Raw genomic sequence first — 16,446 nt, forward strand, 5'->3', positions numbered from 1 at the left:
CGATTTCTTTGGGTTACAAAAAGACAGCTGTCAAGTTATGCCTTTGAGAAAACTATTATTTTGAGTATTCAGAATATTCTGCTTTAAAAACAACAAACAAACCAACCTGCAGATACCAAAACCCTTTTTGGTTTCTTTTTAGCGCCGCATGACTGATGTACCAATTATTTACAACTATCTGGAAAAAAACCTTGGTGTTCAGACAAGAAAAACAAAATCATTTCCATCTCACTACTTCTCCGGCCATCCCTCATAGTGAGCACAGCCCTTGCCCCATGCCTGCAGAGAGGGTTTGCAGTGCAGCACTGAGCCCTGCCTGGTCCTGGCTCTGGCAGTGGGACCTTCCTCCACTGTGAGGATTGAGCCCGCAGGGACTGACAGTCAGACATGCTCTGATCTCTCAGCCACAGTAATTTACTTACAATTAGTATTTCTGAATTATCTTGTAAGTGCATTAGCATTTCTCTTACAAACAAACACGTATGAACTGAGCAATTTGATATCTGATAATCTTTTAGCAACTCACACGTGAAAAGCTTCAAATTATATTTTGGTGTGTAAAAAAATCTTTCTCCCTCCTCATTATGCCTATGTTAAAAGGGGTTGATTTACATTAAAAGATGTTGATATTGAGTATGGGATATTTCAGCCTCGAGGAAAGTCTAATGCAATAAACTCTGGATATTTTAGCGTAACAGAAATCCTCGTAACCTTTGCAGTATTTTGTTGCCTTGCTAGTATAGTCTCTCCAGCACTGTTAGAGATGTGTAAATGGGGTGTGTTTGACAGAAGCAGGATAAAACTTAATAATAGGGCTTAACACAACCAAAACCAATTTTCCCAGAGAGCCAGGATTTTGGAGGTGTGGATCAAGACCTGAATTTTGCTGCTCAGACTCACCTCTGATCCTTTTTGTGGGAGATCAGAGCTGTAACACAGTTGTAAGGAAACACTTTCAACCAGCTCAGCTCAGTCTGTCTTTTATTCTCTCTCTTGGGAACTGCAGCATGCACAGAGGATAATAAAACACACAACATGCCAAGAACAGGACACCTGTTTCCATTTTGTTTGGGACTTCTGTCTGCTTACAAAGCAACCTTCCCACTTCTCACAGAAGAATTGGTTTGATACTCATTGCTTCCTCTTGGCCTTGGCATGGCGAGTCTCCATACCGCTGTGCTTGTGATGGGGACAGCCCTGGAGACGTGGAGTACCTGCCAGGCTCTGCTGCTAACAGGGGCTCTGCCATGCAGGATGCTGGCTGGGTTTTGCCAGCTTCTGCATGAAAACACAGAGGGCTCCGTGCATCACAAACACAGAGCCTGACGGTGGTTGTGAGAACTGGAAGCCAGAGTGGTGGCAGGGAAAATTGGAGCTATATCTGGAGAGAGGCAGCCCAGGCTGGCAGGGCCAGCCCTGGTGGGGTGCCTGCAGAAGCTGCTGTGGAATGCTGCCTGCCCTCTGCACAGCTGTACCTGTGGGGACAGAGTGGATTGGGACACTTTGTGTTCAGCAAGAGGTGATAGAGGGGAGACTCAGTGGAAATCTATATAGTCAGGAATAATTCAAAGACAGCAAATGAGAGACTAGTTCACTGTCTCTGTTCTGTTCCTTTTCTATAATCCAACCCCCATAAAATTTTTACATTCTATCACGGCTGCTACTAATGTAATATTAGTTTCCTAAAGCATCTTTTCTTCCTAACAGGACTTTGCACTTTATAATGGAAATATTATCACGTAACCACAGAAATAAAGGCCATAAACATTGTTTATGTTTCATTGACTGAGCATAACTCAGGCTTCCAGTGAGTTCCTTTACAACTGCCACATGTTTTCTTTGCAGATCAAGGATGTAGAAGTCCTCAACTGTGAATATGGCAAGAACACAATTAAGTTCCTGCGCCTTCATAGAGAGGGGAAGAAGCATTTTGTTAAAGAAGTGGAAGTGTGCACACATCTCCGACTGACTTCTGCTCAGGAGTACCTGGAGGGAAACAACTGTCTTGTGATACCTACAGACACCATAAAGAATATTGTCCTTGTGTTAGCCAAAGAAAAAGGGGTATTTTTTTTTTATTTTCCAACTAGTTTTGCTGACTTTTTACGACTTCATTTGGAAATGTTTGTTATACTAACTTCATATTTTTAATCAGCATGTCAGATCAGTACTAAAGTCATCTCCAGTGATTTGGGAGAGTTTTCACCCTCCAGTGCTTATCATGCAGACTCTGCCTTAGCTTTCCAAAGCCTTTTTTTCTTACAGAACTAGAACTATTTTTTGTAGATTTGCTATATAAGATCCATCTTAAAAAAAAAATTAATAGCACATAATAATGCATTAGTCCTACATTATATTTTTAAACAGAGGGTCTCAGAGCATGTGAGACTTCTGCTAACTGTGCTCTTAACCTCCATCAATTGCATCTATCATAACAACAATCTGTAGCGCTAATTGTCTGTCTCTGTAATGAAATCCCATCATTACCCTGTAAAATTAATCAGAATATCACTCTGATTATTATTATCACTCAGCATTATATCCTCAAAGCATAAGGCTCCTGTAGCCATTTCTCTCAGTCCAACGACTGCAGCTTACTGTTCCCCAGAATGTGAGATTTTTGACACAACTGTAGCTGCTATTTGCAGCATGTGCTGGAAGCTGGTCAATGGTTGGGCACAGTGCATCAGGCCAGGAATAAGAGAAACCTCTATTTTTAACAACATTAGCCCTTCCCAAATATTGACAACAACCAGAGCAATATACTTTTGTACATAAGATAATTGCTTCTGTCTAATAACACTGTTTGCTGTCTTAGATCCCAACTTTAGAACAATTTGCTATAGATATCTGCCAACACTTCATGACAACATTTTGCCAAGTGGCATACGTCAAAACCTACGTTCAAGAAGTACCATGGCAACGTCTGCACGAGGTATCTCAAATACTAATACATTCCATTTGATTATGCTGTAGCCATTCCTCACTCTCTTAGCTCATGTTTTCAAGCTAAGAGAGTATTTACAGCACTTTTACTTACACGCCTGCTCTAAATTGCAGAATGGTGTTCCCCACGTCCACTCATTCATACACGTTCCTGACGGGATCCGCTTTTGTGAAGCTGAGCAGTGCCGAAATGGTGAGAAAAGATTTGGCAACTTCCCCTACTTCTCTGTAAATATTTCTGCCAGCGAGAGATGCAGATGGCTTTAGAGATAGCTACCGGTGTTACAAGGCTTATAGCACAGCCAGACAGCTCCAGAGGTTGAAAACAAAGAATACTTTCATAGTCTAATTTTGCAGTTCTTGATCTCTGAGCCGTGGCTGAAGAACTAATGTAGCTCACGTTTGTATGTGTATCCTAAACACAGAATGGTTACAACAGCACATCCAACAGAACTGTTCTATATAGCCACAGGGTTTAATAGCCTTCTGAGAACAGGCTTCTTACATTTCACCTTATACTATATTCTGCAGTCTCCCTTTTATCGTTACGCTATACCAAACTGCTGCAGGCCAATTGCCAAGTTTGCAGTTATTTTCAAACCCCTGTCAACATGCCCTAATTTTATTGCTAAGCAAGCTGCAAATTCATTGCTGCAAGCCAGGCTAGCCTGAACATCGTGAGCACTCAGGTGTAGGTGCAAACAATTTTCAACATGTAAATACTTCAGAGTGTGCTTGCTAATTTTGCACACCATGCATAAACAAAGCATTGTTTGGCTTAACCAAGAGTTCTGTGATACTTAAAATACATAGGCTTTCAAGCTCAACTGTCTGTCCATAAATTGGCATTCCAAAGGGAGTGTAAAAATTATCTCTACTTGCTATGGCTCACATCAAGAGCGTAAGTTTAGTCTCGCTGTGATGGTGTTTCATTTAACCCATCTCTCAGACTAGTGGGAACTGAGCTGAGACCACTACATTGTTAACTACTGCTGTACTTTTGGCAGTCTCAGTAGTATTGACTTTGGTTTCTGGAAAATGTTAAGAAAGAAACCTGAATCAAAAAAGAAAAAAAAAAGAAGGAAAAAGATTTTACACTTTCTTAAAAAGCTGCTGGTCTTTGTGTAGATTGAAGGAAATTGTTCATCATCTTGAAAATTCATCATAAAATTCTGCAATTTCAGTTTCTACCCAAACAAAAAGCATTTAAGGCTTACTGAAGAAACCACCTTTCCCCTTTAGTCTTCTCTTCGTGTAGTCTTTTGGCTGTTTCTTTACGATTCCCTGCCTAGGTGAACAACAAGCACAGAGAAGATTTTCAGATCACTTTTATTTTTATTCTGAGAGAATCTTCTCTATATTTAACATCCTCCTATACACCTATCAGCCGGACACAGGAGTTTATTTTTCAGTTAATCCTATCTTTTAACACTTTTCTCATCATAAAGAGAAACCTAGTAAGGCTTAGTAGAATTATTTTTTGCTGTTATACTGGCTGATAAAAGGCTCAGAGTTTTTTGGAAACTGAAAACATCATAAGTAACATCATAAGAGTCAACATTTGAGAACTGAATACAGCACAAGCACAAAACATACTGAAAGCACAACATGGGCTGTTCACCTTGGAAACTCTGCCTAGGTGTTATATCCTTCAGAGCGAGTTTCAGGTTGATTGCCAGCCAGCATTTCAGCAAATCATTTGTTGCAAGGAGCTCTTTCAAACAGGCTATGCATTTGAATATAAGATAAATATGTCTCCAGGTTCACTGATAGTATCTGCACTACAGTAATACCTGTGTATCACAATCTTATACCCAGCAATAAATTAATCAAGATCTGAACAAACCCCAGAATATCCTGTCCAATGATAGTCTCCTCTTTAGATTTTTTTTAAAGCTTTAGTAAATAACAGGGGGATATAGACAAAATGATAGATACAACTCCTTAGACTCTTTCAAAAACAGTAATTAATGCAACCAAGAAAAGAAATAGATAAGATGCAGTTTCAGTAATATCCAGTGACAGAGCAGTTTGAAAAAACCCAAACCTCTAAACAACCATGCAACACAGAAATGTCCACCACGGTGGAATTATTTCCAGCATAAATTCCTGCAATGACACAGTTTAAAGACAAAATCTGTCAGTCTTCCCAGGCCAAGACAGGATTACTATGCGCCAGACATATTCAAGGATTAAATTTGTGCCAGCTACTGTGAGCACCCAGAACAGCACAGAAACAGGAGCTTGGGCTTCAGCCACAGACTATCTGTACAGACTTGGAATGAGCCTGTATGCCATGAAGTTTCTCTTTACTGAATCTGCTTTTTGGCAGCTCTGGTCAGTGAAATTTTCACTTATCAGTTTGGTGTGTTGCAAATGAATGCCTGAAATTGTTTAGTCACCATTCAAGGGGTGTGTCAGAAGAAAAGGTTCGGGACACAACCATTTGGTCTTTAGGAGATGATAATCAACCCATGCAGCAGTGATCCACACCAGCATATTTAATAAACAGTGGCTTAGAGCAAAGCCACTGTCAGTTTGAACCTGTGGGTGGCATCTGTATTGGTGCCAGTTCCTGCTCATTAGCAGAACCGCAGGGCATTGGCTCCTTGCCCTCTCATTCTCAGGGATGCAAAACTCCCAACAGGATGGGTATGTAAAGCAAATTTCTGACCAAGGCTCTGTCTTTATGTGGAGAGTTTTTAAACTCATCTGTGCTGTTAAAAAAGGCACACCACACCTTTCCTGTACACCACAGCACTAGTAGCCTATTTCATTTCCCTTTAGAGCAATCAGTCATTCCTAAGTTGTGCCCTCTCATTCTCAGGGATGCAAAACTCCCAACAGGATGGGTATGTAAAGCAAATTTCTGACCAAGGCTCTGTCTTTATGTGGAGAGTTTTTAAACTCATCTGTGCTGTTAAAAAAGGCACACCACACCTTTCCTGTACACCACAGCACTAGTAGCCTATTTCATTTCCCTTTAGAGCAATCAGTCATTCCTAAGTTGACATCAGTGACAGCCAACCCAATACATGTCCCAATTCCAAGCAGGTGAGATAGAAAAGGGTGTCCTCAGCTCTCCTTAACTGCAGGTCACTTGATGGGATTCTCTGATTTCTATATTGAGCTCTGACTTCAGTGGTTTCTGTCTTGTTTCTTACCTTTCTGCTGACATCTGTGCAGAAAACTATTGTCTGTTTTCTGGCTCTGTACCTGTCACTGCAAGTACGAACCAAGAGGTTTCTTTCTCTCCACCTGAAAAGGAGCTCATATTGTATTGTAATTTTGGATCACAGGTCCTCTGGTTGTCTTTGCTGGAATTAAAGACCTGAAACTTATGAAGGCAACACAGTCTGGATTTGAAGGCTTCTATAAGAATGAACACACCACACTTCCTGAAAGGCACGACAGGATTTTATGTGGAGAGCTCTTCTGCAAATGGTCTTATGGCGAATGCAAGGATTTTGACTTTGACTGCATATGGTATATGTCATATCAAGTAATATTTATTACCTAATCTATGGTTGCAAAGTCCCTCTATACAATACAGCAGGTGTAAGGGGCAGATCTGCAGCTGCTGTGCCCCAGCCACTTAGAGATCTCAGTGGCAGCACTAAGCTCTTGTTAGGAGGGGTGAGAGGCATGTCTTAGGGGTACTCCTCTCTCTGATCATGGACAGGATTTAAATGAACAGTTTAGTGTCCAGTATAGAACACTTTATAAGAATAACTAATTTGTTAAATACTTTTATCAATACCTATTTGTGAATTACAGAGTTGGGGAGGGGGGAATGGGAACAGAATTTGAAGGTGACAGGACAAGTAAATTGTTCTCCACAAAATCTCCCGTCATATACATTTGTCAGAAAAGAGACAAAAAATACAAAGGAAAAACACCCCCCAATAAAACATTGTAAATCTAAACAGAGACAGCTGATACAAGGTTTTGTAAGCACCTATGTTACCTCTAGGAACAAGATCCGTGAGTGTATCCTTGAAGCCTTTGCTGGACCACCTGACTGTGGGGAATATTCACCCTCTTACCAGAAAACTGTCAACTCTATCCAGATGCTGGTCCTTTCCAAGGTGTCACAGGTATCTTCTTTCCTCCTGATAAGGAGGAGTTTTTTAAAAATAGTGAATGTTAATTGGACTGCTGAGAAGACCAGAATGATACTATTATTTCCTCTGTCAGTTCTAAGACAGACTGGAAACTGGTGGTACAGCTAGATGGCCTGAAAAAGTATGAACACACTGAGATGTTCCTATGCTGCTTCCCAGCTGTGAACACAACAGGGGAGGGAATCACAACAGGGAAAGATATCGCTCACTGCTTGGCAGCACTTGAGCAAAAGTGAAAAGTATGCTACATAACACATGTTCACTACATTGCATTTGTGGGAGGGGGTTGCATTGTTCTTCTTTACAGCAAGTGTAAACCCTGCCAGGCTGTTGGCCAAAGAGGTGCCCTAATTCCTTGTCTCATCTGTTTTCATGGTTTCAGGTACAGGTCATAGAAGTCGTCTTGAACAACACTTTTTATAATATTGTAGACATGAAGAATCTAGGCTTGACCAATGACAAAGAAGTAAGTAAATACTTCAAACACAACTTGCCTGCACTCTTTCGAAATACTCAGCCTTAAAGCACAGCAGCAGTTCTGCATAGAACAGAGTTAAAGAGAGTAAATTTTCTGCCCCAGCCCCAGTGAAAGCTCCATCTTACCTCTAAGAGATTTACACTGATACAAAAAGAAAGTACAGAAAAAATACAAAAGTAGGATAATTAACTGCCTTCTTACGTTGTTGATAAAAGCTAAAAGAGCACACTGGAATGCTTCGGATATCAAAAGGATCTGTAACAGAGACTGTCTCTGAAAAATTATTCCTGTTTTCTCCACCGAACCTGACTTTCCGTTTCGCCAACCTGTGCAGTTTTAACCAAGCAGAAGGCATCATGGCATCCTTTCCCATAGCCAGGCAGTGTGAAAAGCTAGCCTACTATGGCTCTTCTTTCTTCTCCACTGGTCAGGGAGCATCCTTGGTGCAGCAGGGTTAAAGCAGGTTAGCTAGGCCATAGGCTAACTCCAAGTGACAGATGACCAGCAGCCTCCAGAAAACAGCAAAGGGATGTTTCTGTAGCTGTTAGGAGCCAAAGCAGATTGGTCCAACAGTGGAAAAGGTACAAGCCTGGGATCAGACAGGGTGAGAGATGGGATAAGATGTATTTGCTCCTCCCTTCATAGCTGCTCTAGCTGTCAGCCAGGTCCAGATGAAAGTCTGCTACATTATCCTCATGTGTCAGAAAGAAATCGGGTTATTCCATTTTGCATCAATGGTCTACAGTCTGTTTATGCTCTAGGGTCCCTCCAAAATCTTGTGATTCTGCTGCTGTCCTCTCCTACCCTTGTCCTCTTTCAGGTGGACATTATAGAGCCACTTTTACTTGTGATAACATCAACATCTACCACTAATGTTCATAAAAGAAGGGATTATTTTATAAGGAGGTGAATAGCTGCAGTTTCTGCTGTGATGGTGCTGCCACATCCCTGTCTCAAAGATAACCTCTGTGTTTGTGCTCATCTCCCTCAGGTTCTGGTTCCAGTGGAAACTCCCTATGGTTCCTGTGCTTGCACACTCGGCAGGAAGAAGTTCCTAGAAGCACAAGCCCAAGTGCTGAGAGATGAGAGGAAATGTCAGTTTGGGCTGGCAGCTGCCCAGGGAAACTAAACCCCTTGGCTGCACTCACACCTTCCTGATAAACTTAATAGCATGGCTTTCCTATCAACATTTACTCCTTATTAGCCTCTTCCATTCCTGACTTCCTTTTCCTCTATGAACTCCTGAGCATTGGATTTATGAAGGACCCTCAGGAATTTAGAAATCAGAGTCTGTCCCTGAATTTCAGTGTGATTTGCAGATTGAAATCCTCTATGCTCTTTGGAAAATCCCAGCTGGAAACATTAATTAACTAATTTTTAAACTAGCTATTCCCAGACCTCTTAAAGAAACAATTAATTCAATAATGTCTGTAACATGTTTTTGACATGTAAAATCATCAACTCTGTATATTCTATTTATTAATGTCTCTTTGGTAAAGTGAATATACAGGCATGAGACCAGATGTTTCATTGATGTAACCTGTCCTGACCTCTTGATGCCACACTGATCTACAGAGATGAGGTTCTGACCCAGTGACAGAACAGGCAATCAGTCAGGCATGGATTACTTTGTGAAGGAAATGAAAAAAAAAAGAAAAAAGTAAAAAAAAAAAAAAAAGTATCTCTCATATCTCCTTTGCAGTGTGAACAGTTAAGAGCTGTTGACTACATTCTCTGCATGTGTTCTGACTGCATGACTGCTGCTGCTACTCATCAGACTATACAGTTACTATATAATTAATTTTATACTAATCACTGAGGTGTTTGAGGGCTTGGGCTATCTCTGTAAGCTTACTTAAATAGTTTTCTTTAGTCTAATAATCTTATCATGACTTCTGAGCAGGCAGGAGTCAACCTAAGCAACCCTATTACTTTTGGGAGGGATAGGAAGAAAGTTAGACAGACAATGCATATCTTACTTTAGGTACCCCAGGTGATAGCTTTGAACATAGAGATTAAACTATACAGCCAACAACTCTCATCTTGCAAACTGTGGCTACCACATTTGCAACAGGAATCCTGCTCAGCTTCTGACCATTGCTCTCATTTTCTCCGAGCATCATTTTCACAGACTCCATGTGACAGAGTGCAAATCCAAAGGGAAGTGCCCAAAGTTACTTCTAAAAACTGCAGTTCAGTTGCCTTTGTGCCTCCTCAGTTTGGCAGACCAGCAGCATTCCTCTGGGTACAATCATGAAACTCATAGGCACTGAAAATGAGGGACACGTCCTGCACCGTGTGACATTCTGAGGTGCTTTGCAAGATAACTTGCCTTGGTGAGCAGGACATAACAGATGCGAAGGGAAGACACTGTTCACAAGCCTGAGGCATCTCCTTGAAAGCCACAGGACACATGACACCAGAGAGTGAAGCTGTCCCAGATATGATGTTTTCTGGTCACTCGCCAATTCTGAAGGTTTTAATTACAACACTTCTACCTTTTGCTGGGGACATTCTTGCTTACGTTGTTAGATTGTGTTGTATTGTACTTGTGGGCTCATGTCTTGCTACTTCTGCCATTTCTAGGTGCTTTTAATTTATTAATGTATCTTTTAAGGGAAATAAAGAGCAACATCAAAAAAATAAACTAGTATTTGACTATTTACCAATAAGAAACCATTTACTACTTATACTTATAAATGTAAACATTGCAAGTAAAAAAAAATTTTAATTCAGCCAATTTTACCTCAAAAAGTGCTCGATCTTGTTCCAAATAACAGTTCACTACCAATAGATGGAAAAATAGATGAAAAAGGATCTTACTGAACATTTCAGCATTTACCTTTATTTGAGGTGCACATCTGCACAACCCACTTTCTTTCTACCTTATAGGAAATGCATTGCATTGGGCAGAAGGTTTCCTTTGCAACTCTTTGTGCTTCATTTGCAGGCCTGTAAGGTAGTGGTGTACTAACCTTCACGGCAGAATGAGGACACAAATCTGCTAGCAGTTGTTTATTGAGACTTTCCTGTGGCAACAAGCACACATGTACACTCATTCAGTGTGGTTTGTATAAACCTCCATAGACATGCAGACACTCAGCAATCCTTTGAAAGCATCTGGTCACAGCTCCATCCAGCACTGCAAACCTGAGTCACTGACGTGGGCAGATTTGCTTCTAAAGAAAGTACTTAGGCAATCGGAAGCAGCCTGAATTTTCCATATGGCAATTAGAGTCAGACAACAGTGGCATAAATCATTCTTGAAAATAGGACTTATTTGGGCCTGAAATCTGACCAAATTCCCAGTGGCTTCATTAGATTCAGTCTACACAATGGGCTTGCATTAATTTCATTAAGACAGATTTTTTTTCAGTTCCCGTCCTGAGGAGCTATTCAAGTTGCTTACTGTGTTTTACACAGAGGCAGCTGCGATGCTTTGCTGACTAAATCACACTTGATGAAAATGAGCAGCAGCTAGCAGATTGTAAAACTGCTGTTTAAAATACAACTTCTTGCTGATAACATGAACCTTGCTGGTCCTGGGCTATATCCCAGTAGTTGGTAGGGCCTGAAGCTTCCTACCAAGATACAGGGTATTTCAAGTGCACAAATGTATTGTCATTTTAGCATCTGATTCTTTCACATTCTGTTTCTGTTCAATTCTGACAGCTGCCCAGGACAGTCCAACCCTAGCCCTCCACAGCTGCTGATTGTGGTCCACATATCTCACAGATAAGATGCACTAGCTAAACTCCTTAGCCAGTATCTATAACAGAGAGCAAATGTCACTGTCAGGGTCAGCATAGGTGGTCTGTCTTCCCTGACTGTATTATTCTATATATATTCAGGCTACCTGCTTCTCAACATTCATTTAAGCTTGTCAAGTTTTATTAACTATTACAGCTACTTCTTTTCCTCTGTCTTTTTCTTTCTTTCTTTTTTTTTTTTTTTTAATTTAATCTTGCTTTTATCAGGAGTAAATAATCTTGATTCTAAGTTGAAGTAAGCTACTTACAGTCACCAAAAAACCTCTTTCTGGATAAAAATCTCAATATATTTCTTCTGAAGTTAGAATTCCACTATTTGTACACACAACAGCTAAACATCTTCCTCCTGGAAAGAGCACAGCTGTATCTAGAAAGGAAACCTATTAAATATCTCCAGTTATAAGATCAAAAATGTCAACTTACATCTCAGCCAAAATTGTGCTATTATAAAACATTTTCTGATTCTGAAATTGAACCTTACACAGCAGGCTAAGAAAGACACACATATACATAAAATACATGTATAAATGACAGTGGATCAGCTGATGACTGATCTATGGCAATCAAATAGGAAAAACACTGAGCTGGGGTAGTGTTACTAAAATAAAAATCCAACCCAAACAATACTGGAAGGACTCAAAATTAGATAAATAAGGAGGCAGAGAAACCTCTGATGCACAGGGAAACATAACAATAGAAACCAGAGTGCCTGAGTACTGCAGGGGCATGTCTGCCACTTCCCAAGGGTGGCATTAGGTGTGAATTCCCACATTAACATCTACATCTGCCTGAAAAAGAGAAGGGTTGAAGTTTAATACAGAAGTATTCCTGCAATGTTTTCAAACCTTCTAGACAAGCATATTTCCAGGTAGGAAAGCCCAGGCAAACTGGTATGTGGTATTCATACAGAAGGGAGGAGAGAGTTTGAGGAGTATCTGTGTGAAAGAGCGTTGTTACACCCAGGCACACACTCCTGCACTTCTCTCCCTATGGTTTGGCCACCAGCTTAGGAACAAACTCAGCCAAAAGTTCCTTATTCTCTACTTCCTTCCTCCTGCCGCCATCCACCAGGACAAGACAAAGCAATGTTACTCTTGAATCAGAGATCAGTGGAAATGATGAGCCTTCCCTCCCTTTTTTGATAGGATTTAGCTGCTACAAAGTCAGAGGCTTCCTCAATGCAGCAAGTGCTGCAGAGTGTTTATAGAGGGGCAGCTGGATCACAGCAATCATTCAAAGAGGGGAAGAGAACATTTTGAGATGAGTGCAAGCCTGCCAGTGCCAAGACATTTGTTGTTGCCTCATCAGCAGATCAGCTGATGACACAGCAGTTATAACTGCTGACTGCTCCTTTAACAAAGATGCTCACAAGTACAGCACATAAATACAACAGTGATCTCCAGTACTCACCAGCAACCGTCAGCAGCAATCAAACTCTCACATGGAAACCAAGGGCCACTTACAGTCTTCCAGGCACTCCCCTTGGGTTCTCCAGGTGTTTGAGGTTACAGCTGCATTCCCCAAATTCACAGCGACCAATTACCAACCAATGTTATTCTGAGAATTGAATACACACCTGGGATCCAAATGAACATCACTAAATAAATTCCCTGATTATAGGGGCTAAGCAAAAAATAATATAATGCCCTTGTTACAATATCATATTAAAAAGAAGAGAGACTTTCCCAAGAGGAATGAAAGCTATTTATTAAACTACTCTGCCCATTCTTCCAATGGAGACTGCCCTTGAAAGCTGCCAGGGGGCTAATGGCAACCAGTGTCCTCTGCACCTCTCCTGAGGAAGCTGCTGTCAAAACTGGGCAGCGCAGAGGTGAAAGTGTATGGACACCTTCAGTGTGATGGAATGGGACACAGATGGGCTCTCTCAGCTGACATCCCCAAGCACCAAGTCCTCTCATTCCATTAGATGAAGGAGAAGCTAATCCATTGCCTCTGTAAATTGTCCCTGAGGTGAAGAAGACAGTAGAGCAGACCCTTCTCTATGCTGCTCTACCCATCCTAAGCCAGCAATGGTTACACTGCTCACATGCACATTTACAGTCATTTAATTTCCCACATGACTTTTGGGCCAAAAGCCATTCCTGGAAGGGAAGGAACTGCTGTTCTGACTTGGAAGTAAAGAGCCAGAATGGAGACAAAATGAGGTAATGTTTCTCTGGTTCTACTCAGACTTCAAATTTTAGAAAATATTGCCATTAAAAAAAATGAAAAATAAATTTTTAACTTCCCCTAGACTCACAGAATGTAAGACCTTCTGATTTTAAAACAACTGTAACTTAAGTGTGACAGTGGAAAGAAGAATGTTGAAGACAGCAGAACAATTAAATGCTGATTTCAAAAAAGAGTAAGAGTGAAAGGATGAGGAATAATCTGAACATGTTGGAAAAAGCAGTGAGAAGAGGGAAGAGTTCATTTAGCATGTAATCACTGACAGCAAGGACCTAACAAGGCCTGGGCCATTTCTAACCAGGAGCAAAGCATGAGTGGCTCTTCCCTTCGTTACAGCTGCCAAATCTTGTCCTGTAATTATAAGAGTAAATAATTTTCTACAAATTGATAGAGTGGAGCACATTAGAGCAAACTGGGAACAAGAACATGCAGGGATGGGAGATGACAGCAAGTAGTCAGAACAATTTTCTCTGGGTTGAGAAAGTGATCTGTGCGGACAGGCACAGCCATACCCTCTCACTTTGGGGAGTGTTGCCTTGTATGTGCTTTATGTGTGGTACTTGGCACTATATTTGGATGCAAAGAGAACATGCCATTCATTGTGAATCTACAGCTTGAGAGTTACCATCAGAGCTGATGAACAATACCAACATAGATTTCACAACCAGTGTAGCAGAAGAGCCATACTGTAATGCTCTCAAAATAATTTTTAGAAGTGTATGAAAGATTCTGATAGATGTGCACTACTACTATTATGAAAAGGGTAAGAGGAAGGACAGGGAAGAGGAGGAGGCTGCAGGATGGCTCTGTTTTTGTGCTGACTGGCAGCTGGGCAGGGTTGCTCACTGCTGCTTTGCACCTTAACGCTGCCTTTAGAAAGAGGGCACTCTACATGGTGGTTTGGTGTGAAAACAGAGATCATGGTTATGCTCACACCCAGTATCAGCTGAGCTGTTGGTCACTGGGAACTTAACCATCACCCAAAGCAGAGGGAGGGCTTTTAAGCAAGAGGGACTCTCCTAGCTGCAGGCACATTAAGGATGTGTTATAAATTGGACTCCTGCATAGCTCTGCGACTCAGAGCTGCAGTACTAATGTGGTATCCAGTAAAGCCTATCAGTCGCTTCCTCAGCTCAACAGCAGCTGTGTTTTCTGCAAGAGGAATGGTAGCTAAAAATAATCTGGCTTTGACTTCCTCTTTCAAACCCTCCAGTCTCTTAAAAAAAGATTTTTTTGTTTTCCCAGAAACAGCAAGGAGAACGTAAGAGACAAAACCAGAACGGTCACCTGCATAAAGAGAACAGCAGCATTAGAAAGCTCAGAGAACAGTAGGAAACTACAACAAATATCAGGGACAGTAAAAATATTGTCAGTTTTGAGTAACATTCTCCAAATTGCCTTTCACACTTGCAGCAAGCACTTTAGGCCTTTATACTTGTATGAATCAGTTAGTGGTGCTGAGCAAAAGGGGAATACAATCTGGATGTTTCTGAACCCAATTCATTTGCTCATTAAAATATATTAAAAGAAAGAACTGTGCTCAGTAATCATCAAATGCACTCTCATGTCTGCACAGTGGAGATTTTTACTCCCTCATGGAATAAATATGTTTTACGTTTAATTCTGTCTTCTCTAGATCCATAAAGTGTGTCAATCCCACACCAAACAAGCAAATGGAGAAAACGAAAATATCCAATTAGTCCTTCAGTAACACAGCAGTGTGTATTCTCACCCAAAAATAATTCTAAAAATACAGGGCTGATACGCATGTCCAGACTGCTACATGCAGCTTTTCATAATCCTTTTCATAAACATACCTAATTCTATAGTAAAATATTTAGGAGTTTCATGTATAATTTTTCAATTCCAGCCCAAAAGTAGCCTGATACAGACTATACCTCAGAACTCCCCAAGGCAGGGATAATGCTCTCGATTTAATCTAGTCTTCCAGAAGATCCCTGCTCCCAGTAGGGATCTCTGGACACTACCGAACAATAAATAATAAGCAGAATTCAGACTGTGACTTACAAACCTGCAGCTGACAGACCGATACCTGAAGTAAGCACGGTACAAGGAACAGAAAAAGAAATGGTGAATACATCTCCATCCTGTTGTCTCAAATTCCAAACAAGTATGTGGTACAATGTAAAGATTAGAAACTATCCAAGAATGCATGCTGCTGCACAGAGTTTATGTATTATATCATATGCCATGAGCTTTGCCTATGGCACAGCTATTAACATGGCTTTATCCTTTCTCAAATCTCAACACCAGCAACTCTCTGAGCACTGTAGCATAAACACCCATCTCACACTTGGCCAAGTCAGAGTGAAGACAGGGCCATCACGTAGGCAGGAGATTACAGGAGCGTCACCCTTATCTCCCTGAATCCTTTTCCCACTTGGCAGAAAGCACCACTTCTCAGCTGCACTCTCTCACCATTTCCACTTTATCACACTGTCCTGCTTATTTCCTACTTCCTGGTTCCTTTGCTCAGCCTCACTGATGTAACCCCACATCCCAACCTCAGGGGTCATCACAAAGCTCTCTGGGCCAGAGAAGACAGTGAGCCCAGAAAGGGCTTAGCACCATCCCTGGGCTGTCCCTGAGATGTTCTGGGGTAAATCACATCATTCTGCAGAGCAGAGCCAACACAGCAGCTCTGCACCACTGACAGCTCCAGACAGGAATAAGGGAAGCACAGATGTTACTGGTGAACTGTGACCAGGGCTTCTCCTTCAGCAATGTGTAACACCAGATAAGAAAAAGTAAAAATAATCAAATCTTTAAATAGCATCGTAAGTGGTGTTAAAAGTAATCACAAGAACATAGAATATTAAGTAGGTTTTGGTACCTTTTTAATGGGAAAATAGAGAAAAACAGGAGCTCTGATACACCACAACAAAGAAACAGAAGTAAAAGATCTGCAAAGTAAACT

General features: G+C 41.1%; 1 protein-coding gene across 1 annotated transcript in view; it reads left to right on the forward strand.

Annotated features, from left to right (window-relative positions):
• The window catches only part of LOC103804863 (uricase-like), a 24,838-nt gene extending 16,161 nt beyond the window's left edge, over positions 1 to 8,677 (forward strand). The window contains exons 2-8 of the mRNA XM_009077498.1: positions 1,846 to 2,064; positions 2,819 to 2,935; positions 3,061 to 3,139; positions 6,246 to 6,432; positions 6,920 to 7,043; positions 7,453 to 7,536; positions 8,540 to 8,677. Coding sequence (XP_009075746.1) covers positions 1,846 to 2,064; positions 2,819 to 2,935; positions 3,061 to 3,139; positions 6,246 to 6,432; positions 6,920 to 7,043; positions 7,453 to 7,536; positions 8,540 to 8,677 — 948 coding nt within the window. The remainder of the gene's footprint in view (positions 1 to 1,845; positions 2,065 to 2,818; positions 2,936 to 3,060; positions 3,140 to 6,245; positions 6,433 to 6,919; positions 7,044 to 7,452; positions 7,537 to 8,539) is intronic.
• Positions 8,678 to 16,446: the final 7,769 nt, after the last annotated feature.

Source organism: Acanthisitta chloris, unplaced genomic scaffold, assembly GCF_000695815.1.
Source record: "Acanthisitta chloris isolate BGI_N310 unplaced genomic scaffold, ASM69581v1 scaffold15506, whole genome shotgun sequence".
Classification (NCBI taxonomy): Eukaryota; Metazoa; Chordata; class Aves; order Passeriformes; family Acanthisittidae; genus Acanthisitta; species Acanthisitta chloris.